Source organism: Plectrocnemia conspersa, unplaced genomic scaffold, assembly GCF_051122295.1.
Source record: "Plectrocnemia conspersa isolate PC_06_02 unplaced genomic scaffold, ASM5112229v1 ptg000013l, whole genome shotgun sequence".
Classification (NCBI taxonomy): Eukaryota; Metazoa; Arthropoda; class Insecta; order Trichoptera; family Polycentropodidae; genus Plectrocnemia; species Plectrocnemia conspersa.
The window spans coordinates 14,144,988-14,165,267 of record NW_028277177.1 but is presented as its reverse complement, the minus strand read 5'-3'; the positions used below and the strand labels follow the sequence as shown (position 1 = coordinate 14,165,267).

General features: G+C 31.7%; 2 protein-coding genes and 1 pseudogene across 3 annotated transcripts; 1 reads left to right on the top strand and 2 right to left on the bottom strand.

Moving 5' to 3' along the window:
- Nucleotides 1–5,160: 5,160 nt before the first annotated feature.
- On the bottom strand, nucleotides 5,161–6,572 carry LOC148227367 (beclin-1-like protein pseudogene; annotated as a pseudogene). The gene has a single exon (XR_015811942.1). The product of XR_015811942.1 is annotated as a beclin-1-like protein pseudogene (transcript).
- A 1,476-nt stretch (nucleotides 6,573–8,048) lies between these two features.
- Rift (Riboflavin transporter) lies at nucleotides 8,049–12,434 on the top strand. Its single transcript, XM_088201799.1, has 3 exons — nucleotides 8,049–8,118; nucleotides 8,325–9,459; nucleotides 12,101–12,434. The coding sequence occupies exons 2-3, from the start codon at nucleotides 8,344–8,346 to the stop codon at nucleotides 12,296–12,298; spliced, it is 1,314 nt and encodes a 437-aa protein (XP_088057925.1). The 5' UTR covers nucleotides 8,049–8,118; nucleotides 8,325–8,343; the 3' UTR covers nucleotides 12,299–12,434.
- Nucleotides 12,435–12,574: 140 nt separating this feature from the next.
- On the bottom strand, nucleotides 12,575–18,541 carry rod (kinetochore component rough deal). The gene is made up of 2 exons (XM_088201796.1): nucleotides 18,454–18,541; nucleotides 12,575–18,382 (listed from the first exon to the last, which is right to left on the bottom strand). Exon 2 carries the CDS (start codon nucleotides 18,375–18,377, stop codon nucleotides 12,666–12,668), a length of 5,712 nt encoding a protein of 1,903 aa, XP_088057922.1. The 5' UTR covers nucleotides 18,378–18,382; nucleotides 18,454–18,541; the 3' UTR covers nucleotides 12,575–12,665.
- Nucleotides 18,542–20,280: the final 1,739 nt, after the last annotated feature.

Here is a 20,280-nt window from a genome sequence, read left to right as displayed (position 1 = left end):
TTCATAATATTATTTAATTTATATAATAAGAAGATGGTACAAAGTCCGAAATATATAATATTACAGCAATTTTTGCCGAATCTCATAGTGAAACGCGGTGTTTTTTGGTTAATTGTGTGCAGTACTTATTGGAATCGATAGTTTGCTTTTGTGTCAGCAGCTCGTAATACACGATACCCTAATTCCACTAGACACACTACACGATATTTAGATGCAATCCAGTCTTTGCAATGGCTTATTTTTGTTGTTAAGCTAAATCGATTATTTATCGCTAATGATAGGTTGTTTGAGAAAAACTCATTTAATTGCGTTAAATCTCGAATTGCAAGCATAAATTCGGTCCACTAGATGTTTATTGCTCAATTGATGTGGCATCCAAGTATCGAACTTCTTGACTATCCCAAACTTTTCTTTAATGTCTCGAAACCATAGTGGCAGTAAAATGAAATATCCAAACAAGCTTACTTATCGGCAAATAGCGGTTATTAGCAATCATGATTATTTAACTTTTCACCTCAAGGAGAAGTTAGAGTATTGCCTTCTTGTTTGCGTGCAACTTTGGCCCTTGCGGTAAGGATTTTTTTCGGACTTAAAAGACTAGCGAAATACTTTTGTTTTAATCTTATTTTCGGCTTACTAGATGTTTAATAATAAATAAGCCCATTCCCACGTCTGTATGTCACGGACGCCAGCGGTATAAAATCACGCGTTTGCGCACGCTTGATTTGCCTCGAGCTACTTGACCATAATAAATCAAAACAATGATCGTGAATTTACCCACGTCTGGAATAACGGACTGTCGGGTAAGAAATGCATCTTTGACATCAAAATATTCCTTAGAATATCATTTACAACATCAATTCCATATACAGCACACTGTTTTTTCACAAATTTACGACGCGTTTTTGCCTTTTCGTTAGTATCATATAATAATATGACGAAATTTCTCTTTATCCATGGAATCAGAAAGATAGGTCAAGAATTTTATTAAAATTACAGTTAAATTTTAGTTTATAAATAAAAAAATAATATTATCGTACATTATAGTATTATTTGTTGTGAGGAAAATGTTGAAGAACCACACAGTACGAAATGCTAATAAACTCTTATTTTTCTATAAAAAACATATATGCAAATCATAATATTTTTTTTATGATAAACTTATTTTCTTAAGTTCCCTTTTTCATAAAAAAGGAGGTGTATTCGAACGCAAAAAAATCAATATAATTACAGCAATTTCTGCCGAGTCTCATAGTGGAACACGGTGTCTTTTGGTTAATTGTGTGCAGTACTTAGTGGAATCGATAGTTTACTTTGGTGTCAGTAGCTCGTAATACACGATACCCTAATTAGTGAGATTTTTTTCAAATTTGAATACAAAAAAAATCAATTTAAATTTTAATACAAAAAATCAATATAACTTTGAATACAACTTATTAACGCTTTTTTGATAATTAACACATTGATCAATAAAACCAATAAAAGGGGTGAGTAATGCCTTTGCTTTTATACCTCTCAGATATCTAATTGCTGTTTTTAATGTTTTTTATACAAAATAAATTATTAAATTATTTTTTCTATTACATATTTTTAAATCAAAATAAATGTATTCACGAATAAGTTATATACTTATACTATATTTTTAAAATATGTTATTTGAATCAATATATCGATTATAATTACAAATATAGATGGGCCAAAAATGTATTTACAAAATTTAAATATGTATAAACTAAATTTTTTCCTTGATAAATTATTCCTCTTATTGTATTAATTTCAATCATTATTACAAAGTGAATTAAAAAGTATTTTGGCCCAACTACACTTATTTATTCTTATGAATAAAAATATATTAATATTTATTGTGAAATCATAATAATCAAAACAAACAGAGCTTGAAATAAATATGATTATCATTTTATGATATTTTTTCTTATACATATATATCTACTATTGATGTATACATTTACAACTATATATAGAGCGAAGATGTCAATTATAATATCAAATAATATGATCTATTTTCAAATTATCATATATACACCTTTGTAACAAACATTATTTAAAGAAAAGTTAAAAACATTATGATTGAATCCTTCCAAAAAAATACAGAGTATTATAATTGTATATCTACTATATATCTACACATAATAATATATATAACTATGAAGATTTTATTGCTGTTTTTTTTCTTATAAATATGTTTTTATTGCTTGATAAAATAATTTATTAAAATAAATATCAATGTGATTGTTTATTATCATGATAAGTACGGCTGCTATAAATATATGATGAAACGGAATGCATCCTTAAACGAAATGTTAGAAAGACTGAAAATATCAAATTAGCTCAAAGGGTTGGTTTCGGATGTGATTAAGTTGAATAACAAGCAAAGATCAATTAAAATGGATTCATCATATAAGATTCTTTGCCATGTATTATATAAATAACGCCATTTAAAATTATATTAATATTATAGTGATTAATGTTTATTATAATAATAATATATATTTGGAAGCAAACAATAAAATTTAAAATATATATATTATAACATAATGTGCTTAATGTGTATTCTTTGTGCAAATAATGTATAAAAATATTTTTATTATTTATGTTATAAAATATAATCCATTCAATTTGACAAATTGGGATCAATATATTAAAAGTCGTCTCAAAACTGAATATATGTATGTATGTACTTCATTCGAATCACGTTTATTAAGCTGCATGTAAAATAAAATAAATTAATATTTGCCGAAAAATAAAAAAATGTAGTAATAAATTACTTTTAATATTATTAATATGTTTAACATAAACGACTGTTACTATATAACTTATCGTACTTGAGCATGTCACTTATTTTAAACTTGAGCATGTAAATTTTATTATAAAATTAGCAAAAAAATCAACCATATTTTCTTACTGGGACCAACTAATCTTATTACTACTGTAATTTCCTTTTGATTTTTATACTGTACATAACTGAAACTTATATTTATTATTTATTAAATAAATTACTTTCGACTATCTTGTTTCATCGTTAAATTATTTTCAGTTAAACAAAATGAAATGTAAATTATATTCTATAAAAAATATTGCTTGTTAATACTCAGATGTACGGCTTAAGCTTTTAGATTGTGGTTATAAGCTTTGTTTAAAAAATATTGTTATATAAAATATGTACATATAAAAATGTTTTTTTATATGTATGTATTATAAATACATATATCAAAGTTTATTAAAATGATAGTTTATAATAAAATTATTAAAATTGTTGTTTAGCTCTAATAGAACATTGTTTTGAAAAGACGTAATAGAAAATTATGTGTTATTATTATTAAATACAATATATAAAATCATATTGTATTATGTGTAATATGTAAAATATGCATATGCACATTACAAATTTATCATGCACAAAAAGATATCACAGTTTATTAAAATGCTCATATTTTTCATATAAATATTAACTCTATTATATGTATTACGTACACTGTGCACTTACTCACATTAAAATGTATTGATCTACAAACACATTTTAATTTTCACAGAACATACTTATACATACATAAGTATTTTATTAATAATCCTTATTAAATTGTTCTTATAAAGCAGAAATACTGCCAATAAAAACACATATTAATGTTTAGTAATTATTATGTTATACCCTAACAAACTGCTAACAAAAATAATTATATAAAGTGATATATAATGGAAAAAGAAATAATATATAATAGAAAAAGAAATAGCGTAGTAAAGTTCTAATTATTGTACTTCAACTAGTTGAATTGTTATAGTTTTTCGCCTATATAGACAATTTTATTTAATGTCTTAATATAAAAATAAAGTATTTTTCATAAAAGATTTATTGTAAATACCTACCACCTCTGGATATTTATAAATATGTGAATATTACATATCACAATTTCCGCAACATTTATCTACATTCTATAAAATTAAATAAGTACCAAATAAATAGACAAAATGCCAATTAAATGTGTGAAATGCAAATCCAATTTCGTAAATATTTGTAGTAAATCTATTAGTAAACACATTACTATTTGCATGAACAGTTTATAATAATCATCAAACACAGTATAGTTAGTCAAGTTATAGGAAATATTAAAACTTTCTTTAAATAAATTTGCTGATAAAATTAAGTGTAAATAATCATGACTAAGTCATCATAGTAATTATTACACGATCAAAGCATTTTTTTTTAATTATCATACACATCTATGTGTGCCTTCACTATCTGTGTTCTGACTGAAGAAAATATTATTACTCTATCGCTTTTCATTGTTTTTTTCATGCCGACTAGATGATTACTGTAAACTATGTATCTAGACGGTTTACACCTTCTTTTTATTTTTGATAAACAATCATTGTCTACATATATTTTAATAATTACATATTGTATTATGAATATTTATAATGTATCAAAGAAAAAATATTCAAAAAATATATAAATGTAAATCTTACTGTACGCTTTTCTATGAAATCAATGTTTTACTATATTTAAAATATACCATATTTGAAATAAAGTGTGAATGAACTAGAAGAACTTTCATTAGTACCTACTAAGTAAACCTGCAATTTTAAACATGTTTATTTTCCTTTCATACGTGGAATCTTCCTATGTTTTAATTATGTTACTCATGCATTCTTAATAATTCCAGAATTATTAAGAAGTAATAATATTATCTTAATCAACATAAGCTAAAATTGTAATTCAGAGTCGATAAATTCTGAAATGACTCCACAGTTATAATATATGTGCAAAATCTCAAAACTAATTTCATGTCTTCACAGTCTGCATTAAAAATGTGCTTTACTTGCAAAGGTCGCACAGCCACTGAGCAGCTATAGCTGCGCCCTTCAGAATCAATTACAAGGTTCACCGGAATATTGATTTATAAAAAATGTAGCTAATAACTAACAAAAAACGTGACTATAATACATTGAGAAAGGCTTAAAAACAACCTAAAGTATAATGTGTTAAATCATTTTAACCCTACATTTGTTGCTATTCTCCTCTATCTGGTTGTTTCCTAAAAGTATGAGTGTGTTGGAAGAGCTTAGATAGTTTTTATAACTAATGAGCCTTAAGTAAAACGATACGACTGAAGATTCATAGTGATAATAAACAAAGTCGACTGATAACTCGAGAATGTAAAGATTTATTATTTTAATATCTAATATCACAAATATAGTCTATCACGATAGGAACGTTGAAATAAATTTTCACCACATCTCTTCATCGCAGTCGACGTCGTCGAACTGAGAAGAGATCCATGTCAATCCCCACTTGAGATTGGTGAGAGTGTATTTGAGCGCCTTGGTCCACTGTTCCTCGGAATTGAACTGGATCTTGACGGAGTAGCTGTCGCCGGTCGCCGGGTCCTCGATCTTGCCCCGGCTCATCTTGTAAGGCAGGTTGAACTCGGGGTCTGTCTTCTCGGCCCTCTCTTTGAACTGCTGCACGCAGTCCAAGAAGGCCACCATCGCCTCGTCGAACTTGGTGTCCCAGAGCAGCTTGAAGCCGCCGGAGCCGTACAGCGGCAGTTCCTTCCGATCCTCGAGGGACTCTACATAGGAGCGGTTGCCGTAGGGAACGATTGTGTAACGCCGGAACTCGAAACCCGCTTTCCTCGCCAACGCGGACAGCAGAAGAGCAGCTTGTCCCCATGCGGCGTTGATCTCTGACCAGTCGACGGGCGCGTCGGGCAGCCGCCCCAGTCGAAAGTTGTTGATGATGCCGAAGCGGCCCGAATCGGACACGCGAAACGCCGCCCGGAAGGCGTCCGTCTTCTTGAGCCGCTCTAGCTGCGACTGCGCGTGAGCTAGACCCGACTCGTAACACTTGGAGCGATCCTCCGAATTCATCAACTCTTTGCGGTAGCGCGCGTACTCGCGCAGGTAGACGCTCTGCTCGTCGGCCAGACGATCTCTCTCGCGCTCCTCGCTCTCGACTGCGCGTCGCAGCTCGGCCTCCTCCTCTCGCAGCGCCTCCAGCTCGTCGAGAAGCCGCCGCTCCTCGCGCCCGCGGTCCTCCAGCTCGATCTCGAGCGTCTCCGGCTGCAATTCGTCGCGCTCGTTTTCGATCTTGCGCAGGTACCGGTCGTAGTCACGGCGCTCGGCCTCCGCCGATTCCAGCCGCTCGTCCATCAGCACCAGCAGAGAGTCGGTGCACTCGTCGCACAGCGGGTGGTCCACGTCCGAGTTATCGGAGAGCGCGTCGAATAGCTCCGCTTCCTTCGCGAGCGTCTCCCCCGGACGGTCGACGTCGTCGGAGACGAGCGTGAAGCCGTTGGCGTCACCGGCCAGCCGATAGGGCGGCACGCAGTGGTCGAGAAGCTGCGCCGTCGGGTCCCTCTCGTCGATCCCCCTCGCCTCGGACCTCGCCGGCAGCCGCAGCTCGGCGAGCGCATGCTCGCCCAGCTCCCGCAGCTCCCCGCTCAACCGCAGCGGCTGCAAGCAACGCTGGCACGAGAACGCCACAGAAGTTCGAACCTCGCGCGACATCGCGAGCTGTCAGACCTTTCAAACGAACTGTCAAACGTCAGCGAACTGCGTCTAAACATTGTCAAGCAAGCGTTCCCAAATCCTCATTTATTTATTAAATAAATAATGGCCTAATTCAAATATAGCAACGACTTTTTTAAGACTTTACTAATTATTTAATATTTTTGTAAATAAATACAAAATTTTAGTAATATACAGCTTTTCAAGTCGTTTTAGGGGCAAAAACTTAAGTGTAAAAGACTTTCAAAAGCATCAATAATTCCACTAAGTATAGAAAAAAGTAGTTTCTTCTAAATATTTTAGGGTAACTCCTTATAATTATTTTCGGTACAAAAGGCGATTTTTAGGGTCTAAAATACGAGATGAATACCATAAATAGCATATTGAACTAACTTTAGTATTATCCAGCTTTTTATGATCGTTTTAGTTTTTAGAACACGTGTAAAGGACATGAAAAATCCACAATAATATTTTTCAGTATAAAAATATATATCTCTTTTTATATATGTTTGGCACAAAACACTTTTTAGTGCTTAAAACACGAGTGTAATACCTTAAATAACATCACTTATTGTATTTTGTAAGCTAATATCTAGCTATTTATGGTAGTACTAGAGTTTATAAGACGTATAAAAGACCTCGAAAATATACAAATATTAAGTTCTTTGGAATTATTTTAGCGATCTTAAAAATTATGAAACAATTTTTTATAGTCGTTTTAGGGCTTAAAACACCTGTAAATTAACAAAATTATTACTTTCTCTACATATGTATATATACACGTGTGAAAGACTTCGAAAATGTTACTAAATATTGAAATGAATTGCTTTTTTATAGGTTATTGGGTTTAATTTTTTTTATTAGTTATTGGGTTATTTGTTCATACGTTTGTATGAACAGATATTGGATTTATTGTGAATAATTCTTATAAATAGATTTTCTTAAATGTTTTTATACGTTTTAAAGTACTACAACGTTTGGCATCAGCTGTCAATACAGGTGTCACTAAAATATTTTTAAATAATTTTGCATTTCGGGAAAGGTACCAATTCGTTATCTTGTATAAATTGGGAAAAGCGTTGATGCTGAGTATATTACTAAAAGTTGAATTTTCATATATAACATTTAATTTGGATATTACTTAGCATTAGAAATATTTTATTATATTTTCATGTGTTCTCTATTAAAAATTTAAAAAAAAAAAACACGACGGACTAATTACTAATAAAAGATTTTTTAAATGTCTGCAATAAAATAATTTGTGAAATTTGTAACAGATTAAGCCACTTTAAAATATTTAAATAATTTTATATTGTTGACCCTAAAAATTAAAACTTGCATGTGTTTCCTTGCTATCGTCTGGAACTGCCTTAAGAATAAAATCAACGATGTGATTCTATAAAAGATGATTCAATTTTTTGAATGCTACTTCGGTAGTGATATTTCTCTTTTTATTTGATTGCAATGTGTTGTATAATTGTTTTATATTTACTGTGCGATATTTATTTTATAGCTAGCAACACCAGCTGTCAAGTTATTGCTTCAAAAGCAGCGGGCTGTTCGGACGTAGTGCTATTTTTTTAATCAAATCATGTAATTACAATGATTATTAAAAAAAAAATTTTATAAAATTAAAAATATTATTGTTACTTTTATCTAACTAAAAGTAATATTAAATTAAAAGATAAGATTTTAAACATAAATTATATTATTTACATCTGTTATCTCGAACAATGTATAGAAAATAACAATATTTAATTAATATTTTTCAACTTACCTAATTTTTTTTTCTTTTGCAGTTATGTAAAGAAGATTGTGATGAAAGAGCTGAATTTTTTCTTAGACAGAAAGATTATAGTCGACTCTTTAGCAGTCTTGTTCGGTGTCGGATCATGGATCGGCATCAACGGAATGTTCGTACAGTTGCCGTTGCTAGTAAAAACTGCACCCGAAGCATGGAGCCTTCCCTCTTACATGTCGGTGGCGGTGCAAGTAGCCAATTTAGGCCCCATTACCTATGCGGTACATCGCATATTTCGGCCCAACAAGCTAAACGATAACTATTGGATATTTACAATGCTCCTACTCGGCACTGTATCGCCATTATTGATGTCGTTTTTTTACAATCATGTGTCGTTCATTAACAACAAACCGCACAGCGTCGTATTCCTATCGCTTGTATTTTTAACGTCCATTGTCGGATGTACTAGTTCAGTATTATTTTTTCCGTTCATGCGTCATTTTAAAGAAATTTATTTAATAAGTTATTTAATCGGCGAAGGTTTGAGCGGCTTCTTACCGAGCATTTTAGCTCTAGCTCAAGGAATCGGCGGTAATCCCGAATGTGAGATTAACGGGTCAAATAAAAATAGTCCTGAATTTTCAGATCCGCGTTTTAGTACGCAGATATTCTTCATAGTCCTCTCTTTCATCTCGTTCGTAAGTTTCTGTTCATTTTTATTATTAACTAAATTAAAGGTATGTAAAAATGAACTAGTTCCAATCGGCGACCAAGATGAAACTAATAATAAATACCAATTACAGTCTAGAGATAAAGGTCGAACTGACGTAGAATATTCCGAGACAATTTCCAATAATTCACTCAGTGATGGAATGATAATGTCTAAATTGAAATCAATTAACTTGTTAGTGCTCATGTCTATGGCGTGCGCTTTCGGTAATGGCATCTTTCCCAGTATACAGTCATATTCGTGCTTGCCTTACGGAAATACTGCTTATCACTTGGCGGTCACTCTCGGTAGCATGGCCAATCCTGTTGCATGTTTTTTAGCAGTATTTTTACCTCGCACGTCAAGCAGAGCGGTTTCTTTTCTGGCGACGGTGTGCGCGTTGTTTATATCGTATGCGCTAGCCACAAGTGTACTTAGTCCTAAACCGCCACTGGTGGGGACAGTTGGAGGGATTGTTATTGTGGTAAGACTTTCCTAGATATATTATATACAGTATGTTCAAAAACTTTCTCCACAGAACGTAACAATCTCTTAATCAATGACAAACTGAGCATGTCTCTCCGCTCCATCCAAAAAGTTGGTCATGGTTACAATGCATTTTTTTTAATTTCAATATGCCATAAAATACTGTAGAGATACTTTTTGAACATCCTGTACAAAACTTTAATCTAGATCTAGGCCTTCAAATATAATATTGTACATATATCGTTTTTAATTGTTTTCTCACATTCTCAATTGTCAGGTTGAAACACAAAGATAAATTTAGTCACTATCTCATAATACATAAATAATGCTAATTGAAAAAATCTTATCTTTACTTTGTTTGAGTCAATATAAAATACGCATGATATATTCAAAAATCTTAAAAGCATTTTTATTTGTCTGTTGCATAATTATTGCAAATACATATTTATGTAGAAACTTGTTTCGTTCCGAGTTGACCAAAATTTACATTCAATTCTCGTATTTATATATTTTTACATTTCATTAGCATCATTGAAAATATTTGTGTACAAAAAAATGTTAAATAATGTAACAATAAACATTTTTTTTGTTGTAACTGAGTAACCGACAAAAACTCTTAATCGTTTTTCATAATTCTATATGAACATATTTGTAGTTGCTAGAAAAACGTCTCAATTGAAAAATTGTAAACGCTTGATTTAATGATTTAAATTAAACATGACAAAAACTTTCTTGTTAACACCTAGCAATTGAATATTTTATTAATTTTAATGTAAACACAACAAATCAGTAATAAATATTTTTCTCGTGTAAAAGTCTTGCTTCATCCAATCATTTAATGAATAGTTTAAGTAATTTTTCATGACTTACCAATAAGATGTTTTGTATATATAATAGTAAACCATTATATTTAATTTACATCTTGTAGCAATTCCAAAATAATTGTTTATAGCACATGCATATAAACTATTACTATTCTTTAAATTCCTCATTACAAAAGTATTATTGCTAGGAAGAAGTAACAGATTTTAAATCAGCATATTATTCAAAGAAAAAACTAGTTTCAACAATTTAAGGTAATAATCTCTAAAGCTTGCGATGTAACTGTGATAAAACTTAACCATGATTTATTACTGATTACATTGTTATATTCTGGTGTTTATAAAATGATTAGCACAGTATTTGCATAAATGTACAAATAAAGCGAGTATTTGATATCAGTATAGACTAAGATACATTAGATTCATTATGTGCATCCCTATAAAAACTTTGATTGTTTTATTAACTGCAATCTAAAATTTTATTTATTCTATTTATTTTATCTGACACCAATGTTAGTATGCTCTTAGAAAAAGTTATCTTTTTAGATCCTATTGATGATTTGATTTTTCATTAAAAGCATTTTATCGCGTTTCTATGTTCTATTTTTCTTTGTGAAATCCTACAGTTTGTCTGATCAATTAAGGAATATAAAAATTCAAACCAATTGAGCAACTTAATGTCAAAGAAGCATTAAAATTAAATGACTTCACTTTTTTTTGCGATAAAAAGAAAAATAATAATAATAAAGTAGATATAAATGAAAAATTTAATTATATTTCACATTTACCAAATGTTCGAGAGATTTCAGAAGAGATAGGACGAGTACTTTCCAAAGAAGGCGTTAGGACAATTTTTAAATCTCAAAATAAAATAGAAACCATTCTACTGAATGGAAAAGACAAAATTAATAACGTATCAGAAGGAGTATACCAAATTTCTTGTAACGATTGTGACAAAATTGACAAACTTAATTGCTCGCCTTTATTGAAAATACTCATTCACCCTAAGCAGCCCCTTATTTGAAATATAATATGGAATGGAAATGTGATATGTGTAGTACTTTTAAGGTTTTAAGGTGTTGGTACTTATATTATATTTATTATCGTATATACCATTGAAGAATGAAACTATTTATTATCTTATAATTCGATAAATGAAAAAGTGTTCTTTTATGTAGTCTATAAATCGTTAAATACAAGTTTTAAATGTGCATGCATACGTGTAGACAAAAAATCCTTTGACAGTGTGTTGAAATATGACATCTTTCACTATTAATCGTATATATCATATAACAGAAAATTTAATCCGCAGTTTTGCAAATCTTACTTTCATTTTCAGTCTGTTTATTTGCGGTATGAATTAATTTTTTGTGACCTTTATTATTATTCATATAATTTAACTACTTTTTTGCTACCATTAATAAATCGAGGTCATCTAGTGTTCTAGTCTAGCCAGTTATAAAATTATATAATGTACAATTTAAATATAAAAGAAATAATGATATTTATGTTTTTTTAAATCAACCAATAAACTAACTACGTTTTTTTATAGTAAATAATTAACAAACATCTTTACGGCGGCTTCCATAAATTATGTAACAGGTGGGAATCAGCAGAAAAAATTCACGAAATACCTGTGACATCTTTTATGGAAGCCGCTTAATACAAAATTCATGATTCTTAATTTATATATTTAATTTACTATTCAACCAGAACGAAACAAATTTAATTTTTATAATAATTGGAAAAGTGGCGTTAATATGTTAACAATGTTGTTTTCTCATTCTGAACAAGTAATTATTTTAAGTAACTTTTCAGGTGCTTGTTTGGATCGCTGCCATTGGGCTGATTAGTTACATAAAACTATCAATTTCGACAATATTTAGAACACGTGGAGGGTCTTGGATGTTCTACTGTGGAGTAGCTTCACAAACCGGCTCCGCTATAGGATCGTTATTATCTTTCTTCTTAGTGAATTATACGAATATATTCGAAATGAGTGATCCATGCCAGTAAATATATAATATTTGAAAGGCAAATATAGGTTTAAATATGCACTAGTGACCAATTAGGATTAACTTTTAGAAACTGTTACTTTTTTATTTATAAAAATGTTATAGATATATTTTTCATTTTGGATGTTGACGATGAAGACTTAATTTATATATTTTTTAAAGTTTTACACATTTTATTTTTATTATATATGTATCTATAAAATATTGATGTTTTAAAAAATTGTTATTAATTTGTATTTATGAAATTGTTAATTAGTAATGTTAATAAAACAATAGATCAAATTAATTATTGTATAATTTATTTTTCATTTTTTCTTACTTGTGTACATATCTATTATAATTACATAATGTTATTAAAAACTTAATAATTATCTAGGAAATTCTCTTTTCAATATAGCCATCACCATATTTGTTGTTATTATTCCCTTCGACTTAACTTGCTTCAGTTCTTGTAGAGTAGATTTTTTGATTTTACCAATCTTCTGCATCACAATCCTTCGATTAGATCTAGATAAATGCGGCAAGACCATAACAGCCATATCGATGACGCCTAAACGAATGCAATTGTACCATATAGGCGATAAATCAATTCGATTGATGAGTGGACATAAAGGCAAAAGTTTTAAGGCTTCGAAGCATTCGTCTTTTTGATGTCCCACCAAAGGTGTATCTAATCGCTTGAAGGGTGTCAACAAAACGTGACTCCACAAGTCTATATAACTGGAACTATGTATCACCCGAACCGAAAGGAGGAAATTTCTCACTTCAAACATCAAATCGAATTTGAGCACAGCTTTGATTATATTATCAAGGAGTTTATCGTCGACATGTACATTGTAAATGATCATCATTTTAATGACAAGCGATATAGTGAGATGGCTGTGATCTCTAGAGTGCCATATTTGTTGTATCGTTTGAAGCTTATCTTCTTGGAAGATCGATATCAAATATTCTAGGCCGATCAAATTAAGGCCGTTGATAAAGTACAAGTTCCATAATTTAGACCATAACTCGCTCACTCTGCAATTAGTTACTTTCTCAATGACATCACTGTCAACTAAGCTCAATAAGCATTGTAATGCTCTTATATTCGTATTGTAATTGTTCACCACTTCGCCGTTATTCAAACTGTTGCGAGATAAAAACATTGCAGCCACAATCTGATTTGTGCCTTTAAGTATATAACAAGCTTTCATCAACAATTCTCTGCTCAATGTACCGTCAGTCATTGATGATGATCTATTACCGGGCGAGTCTGAAGATTGAGTATTATTTATATTTAAAATCTTTTCTAGCATTCTCATTCTTAAAATAGCAGCATTTAAATTATGTTTTTCAGCTATTTCATCTACTGCATTATTGATGTTTGTGCATTCATATCGAGTAATAATAGATTCGTGATTATATAAAGCTTCGATGAGTCTGTGAGGATTGTCGCATAAGCATAACAGTTTATTTTCGGCTAATCCAATCTTATGTAAAACGTGAGCTGAAGACGTTAACAAGTGCTTCATCTGCATCTTTTGTACAACATTATGATTCGGTTCAATTTTAGCCCAATGTTCTGCAAACTGAAAGCACATATCGACAGCAGCGACTTGATCTGCTCCAAAAGCACTTCCTTGGAATACGTAATAGAAACAAGCTCCGGCCCATTCCAAATTAGTGATATTCTGCACGCATTCGTGAGCTTCTTTCAATAGACGATCATTCTTCAAATGCATAGTCCATTTAATATTCGAGCTCTCGTTAATAATCTTTTCAGTGGTCATACTCTGCTTGACTGCGTTACTGCAAATCATATCCCGACTCACTTGAATATCGGAATTTAGCTGAAAAAGACCAGCAATGGGCAACCATTGCTTATAAGTCGCCAATGTAACTTCAGGTTTCATATTATTCCAAAAACTTTCGCACATGATAGACTGGAACGGCAATCTATAAAATCCGATCTTGGGAAACTTCTCTTTCATGCTAAACTCATCCAACTCTGATTGCTTCGGCTTAGTTATCCTCTGATACGTTTGAAGGAATTTCAACGTCATGTACTCTCTAAAAAACATCTCTTTTTTAGTGATGCGCTTCAACAGCTCTAAAATAAAGATGTAAGCTTCGTAACAATACAGTCCTAATGAAACATTAGCCAAATTCTGAACTACAATCTCTCCTTTTTTAAACAATGTCGTCAAATCGTTGACCAGCTGATCCTTAGTCGTGATTTTACTGACAATCTTCAAACAATTCTCCATAATGGCTTCTTCTTTATTGGACGTTATAATCTTACACTTTCCAAAACTGTCATAGTTGAATTCGTATTCATCGTTCCACCGTTTCAAAACGGAGAATAAGTAATACATCAGTGCTCGGTTTTTATCAAAATTAGCTACTGTGCAAAATTCTTCTAAAATTTCAACGTTGCACGATTTAGCGTTAACGAGTAGTTCCAATGACGATGAAAGATTGTATGAATCATCTTGATTGTTCTTGATCACGATTCCATAGCTTTCCAGCTTCGATTCTATTGTCATTTGCGAATGTATCATTAATGCTTGAGGGCACGGAACGTCGATACAATTATACATCTCTCTGCATTTCAGTATGTGATTTGCTATATTGATCTTCTTACTGTTCTGTATACCACCGGAAAGCATCTCTTTCAACCATTCTCCCGAATTAGAATATGAGAACATCAACATTGATATCAACAAATGATCTGGTTTTTCAAACATAATCATTTTAGATAACAGATGCTTTATCATATGATCATTCAACTCTCTGTACCATGAAGGTATTTCCAAATTTTTTATACTGCCATTATTAGCATTCCAATTCGCACAATAAGATAAAATTCTAACAAAATAGAAATCGTTCTGCTGTATCTGACATTTGTTTAATAAATTCGGCAAGCATACCGATCCATCCATGCATTGTTCGCCTATTTTACACAAGCAAAGTGTGAAGTTTTTAGATTTGTAATTTTCCGGCGAATTCCTCCCGAAGATCTCCTGCCAAACGGGAATAATAGAACTGACAATATGCGGATTATAAAACGATGAGTTTTTCCACGTATTCAGTACTTCTCTGACGTTATTATGAGCAAAATAAATAGACATCAACCAACTGCAAACATCAATGCAATACGACAAATGTTTCGCATCGCAATTCTCAGCAATGTTCAATACGAATTTCAACGCATTCTCCAAAAACAATACTTCCATTATATTCACCATTGGGAACAACTTAATAATAATGTCTACAGATTTGATATTATTTTCTAAGAAATAAGATTCTTCTGCTAGTATTATGTTGGCTAAAATTTTCAATAGTTTATCACTAGACTGATCAACAAGAATAAGTACGCTTTCAACTTTCGAGATCTTCAAAAGTCGTCCAACTTCTACAGCTTGCGATAATACTTCTTTAGTGTTCTCTATTGATTTATTCATAAATTCAATCTTTTCTTTGCACCATTTTATTAAGAAATATTTACAACAATCTGGAATGTGATAGTCGCTTAACAATATCGTAAGTTTAAATCTGTTCTTAAGTACGTAAATATTTCTTAAGCTCTCTAATGTATTCTCATCAACCTTTAGAGTAGATTTTAGAAAATCTAAATAATTGCACTCCAATTGCCTATTCACTTCGCAACTGTTCAAATGACTTTCTAATATCAACGTGAAGGATATGATACAAGTTTCTTTGAAATTTTCTTGAACTTCTTTAAACATCTCCAAAGCTTTATGCACTTCGTCGTTTTCTACATAACTTTGCATGCAAAGCAGATAAGCGTCTTCTTTATAAGAGCAATAAATATTGGTGATCTTTTTAATATCGGAAATCATATCGGCGTCTCCTTTCTTTATAATAAGCCTAATCAAATATTCGTAATCGTCAGATGGTAAATCGCTGCATTTATATTTCATCAATATAGTTTTTATATCTGCATGTATCACTTCAATATGGATTTTAGGAACCAAGAAGTGTTTCGAAGCTATCGCATCGGAAGATATATTTTTAATACGTTCGCTCCAAGGAACTGTCGCAGATTTCAATATCATAATCACACAATGATACTTTTCGTCGGCGTTATAAATGCAGTTGATCAAAATCTCCATTTTGACTTCATCGATAGACGGTGACGAAGTGATTAACTCTTCGATATACTCTCTAATCAGATTGTCATGGTTCAAATTATTTTTAATGATAAAACTGTCCAAAAATTTAACCAACAAAGACTTGAGGTCTTCAGTGAACGCCTTTCTCAAAATCAACTTGGCTAATTCGTTGGAATTGAGCGTTGTAAAGTCTCTCAAAGACACTATGATGTTATAATCTTTCTTCAATACTTGAATCTGCATCATGCAACTGATCAAATGGTACACTTTTTCGGCAGAAGATGGCATGAAAGCTATCAAACCTTTAGAGTTGAACATTAGATTAGAAAACTTTTCAGCAAATTGAATACCAACTTCAGGCCAATGTATCGAATTTTCTAGTACACAAATTCTGTCTTTAGCCCAAGTGATGATTAAGTCAGCTGTGTAAGGCATAATACTGCTGACGCTCGGAATGAAGTATTCTAACCATTTGAGTAAAGAATTCAACTTTGTATCCAGAGATATAGAGCAGAGTAAGTCGGCTATGTCTCTGATTTTAATCGTGCTGCAAATTGTGCGATAGCTTTTGATCCAAATAACAGTAGCGTGATCCAAGTTATCGCCGATTATAAACTTTCTGCATAGATTGATAGCATTTTCGTTAACAAAATACTCCCATGCCATAGGATACTCTTCATTTTCTAAGTTGATCAATTTGAACGCCTCAACTTTCCAAATCAGATCGTCGACTTTTTTATTTAACTTAATATCATTAGTGTTCAACAATTTGTTTTTCGAGAATTCTAAAAGATGAGAGAGTTCTATGTTGTGCTCAACACCTTCGCAACTATTACTTACGATGAATTCAATATTATCACACGAATCAAAGATGTCCTCTAATTCTTTTAATGCTTCGTGAGTATAGTCTTTATTCAAGTTGCTTAATAAAAATTTAGCTTTTAGTTCCAAAACTGCCATTGGTGATAGATTGTGAGCCTTTGCGAATAATTCAGCACCTTCATAATTTCTCAAAGAGATCAGAATCTCCAACTGAGACATTGGCGAATTTTCTTTTATCATAAAAACATACATCTTATCATCTTTGATATCCATATATAGAGCCAACTTTTTTAAACCGCCAATAATCGAACAATTCTTAGTCACATCGACATTAAACTGCGACTTTAAATTATTAAAAGCGACAATTTCAAGAACAAATTTCTCATTGGACGGATTAGAGAATATTAGCAAATTTTTTGTATCCTCAAACGGCTTAACATCATAAATATTTAATGAATTACCTATTACAAAATTTTGATTCGTAATCGGACAAAATACATCAATATTTTTATTTAGCGACGGCTTAATACATAACGACGACTTATAAATCTGATTTCTTTTAGCATGCTTTAATTTGATTGAGTGTGCATCACTTTTGGATACATTTTCGCGTTGAACAGGCATAGCTTTAAACTTGACTTCGCCACTTTTATAATATTCATCTGCGATTATCAATAACAAATTGAAACCGAATGCATACTCCCGATTGACAAGAATGATACTGCTGTCTGGCTGTTCTACCATAAAATCCAGACTGAAATGATCATGCAATACATATACATCTGCAACCGTAAATAATTCAGTTTTCAAATTGAGACAATACAACTTTCCGTTTTCCAATATAATTACGACTACATCGTTTTTACTTCGTATCAAGACGCTCTTGATATTGACTTCGAATGTTTTGATGATCTTGATATCTTCCTGATCAGCGGAGAGAAGGACGAGGGTGTCTTCGAAGTAAACGCCAACGTAAGGCGGTCTGAGAGTCGATTTGATTATTGGCAAGTCACATTCACCTCTCTTTTTGAATACAGCGTTAACTATGATAGAATAGTTGCTGTTTAGCTGATCGAAACATACTATCGGCTGATAGTCTTCAGTGTAGCTCTTGTTATCGAGCAAATTCCATCGAGCCATTTTGCCTATAAATATGTATCACACTTGTAATAGTGTAAACTTGTACTATATTGTAAAATTGAAGAAATTTACTCACTCAAAATTGCAATAATACCGAATGTTTTAAGACGTCAGTTGGGATCAAATTTGAAGCAACACTAACGGATAAACTTTTAAATATAAATGTTGCCAGTGTACAAAAATAAATTTCCTCAGAGACTTGACGTATGAACGTTGTAAGAATCGGCCATCTAGTTTATATTTTTTAATTTAAAAATATTATGTATAAAAAACGATATATATATATATTATTTAAATTATTATTTGCAGTACACATTATAATATCAATTAAATAAAGCACCACAGCTTTGATCTTATATGCTTATATCTTTAGTTAATTCACGAGCCACAATACAACTTGATCTCACTTGAGAGCTATAAAACATATCTTTGTTCATTTTGCCTTTACAGCGGGCAGAAGTTTCTGGATATTTTTATTTTTAAAACTTAAAATATAACGTGTCCGTGGTCGCCAACATATTATTTAAATATACATTACATTATAAATGTATTCATTTCAAAAGAATGTCCAGTAAAAACAAAAATGAATCTAAAAAAATATGAGATTAGCAAATAATATGTTAAAAATTTAAATTGCTAAAAAAATTTTTTTTTTTAATACGAAAAGTGAAGCAAAATGTATTTATATTGTTTTTTCGAAAAGTATATAAACCATACCAAACAAACACTACTCGTATTAAAAATATAGCGAAATTTTATTAAAAATATTTGTAATTTGAATAGGCTAATTTCGAGTTTAATTCAATAGCTTTACATTAATATGGCTACGGAACAACTTATCTTATGTACTTAAGATATTGACAGCAAATTAAATATGTATTACCTAAAAAATATTAATGAACCCCATATCATATACGGTATCATATATGGCCTCACAAGTTAATTTAAAAAATCTCTTTTTATCTTATTATTTTTCGTCTTGTTTTAATCAAAGGGACTTTTTGTAACGAAACTAGAAACCGCGTTAACTGAAAACTGAAAGCCTTCACAAATGAGGCTACAAAACTTAAGCTTTTAATGGAGTTTTAGGTTTCGCTTCTGATTTTTATTTATATGCTGGAAAACAGAGTAATACTGTAGGGGCTAAATTATTTAAATTATTTATTTTGGCAAAAAGTAAACGGCACTCTGATAACACTGACGTGGCGGCAATAGAGGGCTACACGTTCTTCGGTGGATCTTGGCGGGAGATTAAACGGGCAGTGCCTCGTTTGTCAATCATTTACACCACCATTTCATCATGTAACATAATATGTAAACTTTCAATAAAATAATATTGCAGCAGCCCAATCTATATGAAATTTCCACCCGCCATGATTCGTTCGCCAAAAACATAGACTTAGGAGTAATTAATAATGTGGTGTTAAAAGTGACTCGAACAGTACCGAAACACTTGAACCATAAGGTGTTTTTCGACAATTGGTTTTCCAGCATCCCAATAGTAAATTATTTGCATTCAAATGGTATTTTAGGGACTGTGATGATGGCGGGTGGCAATGAGACACAGATTGAGCCGCTGCAGTAGTATATTTATTGACGGTTACAGTTGTTTACATTGTAAATAGAGGCGGACACGAGAAGATGCGTCCGCACGCCAGGAGGGTTGCCAGTGGAGAGGTAAAAAAACCGTCACGCCAACGCCACTTCAACGCCGACCAGTTTTGGCCATAACAAATCTATTTTGGCCCCCATAGTATTTTGCAGTCTTCTGAATTCTAATCTCCCTATCAAAAAGGAAATGAAAAAAGAAGGAAGAGGATACGCTATTGAAAACTAACCAAACTTGATATGTATTGCGAACATATCAGTTATTTCACGGCTGGACAATAAAATCGTAAATCTT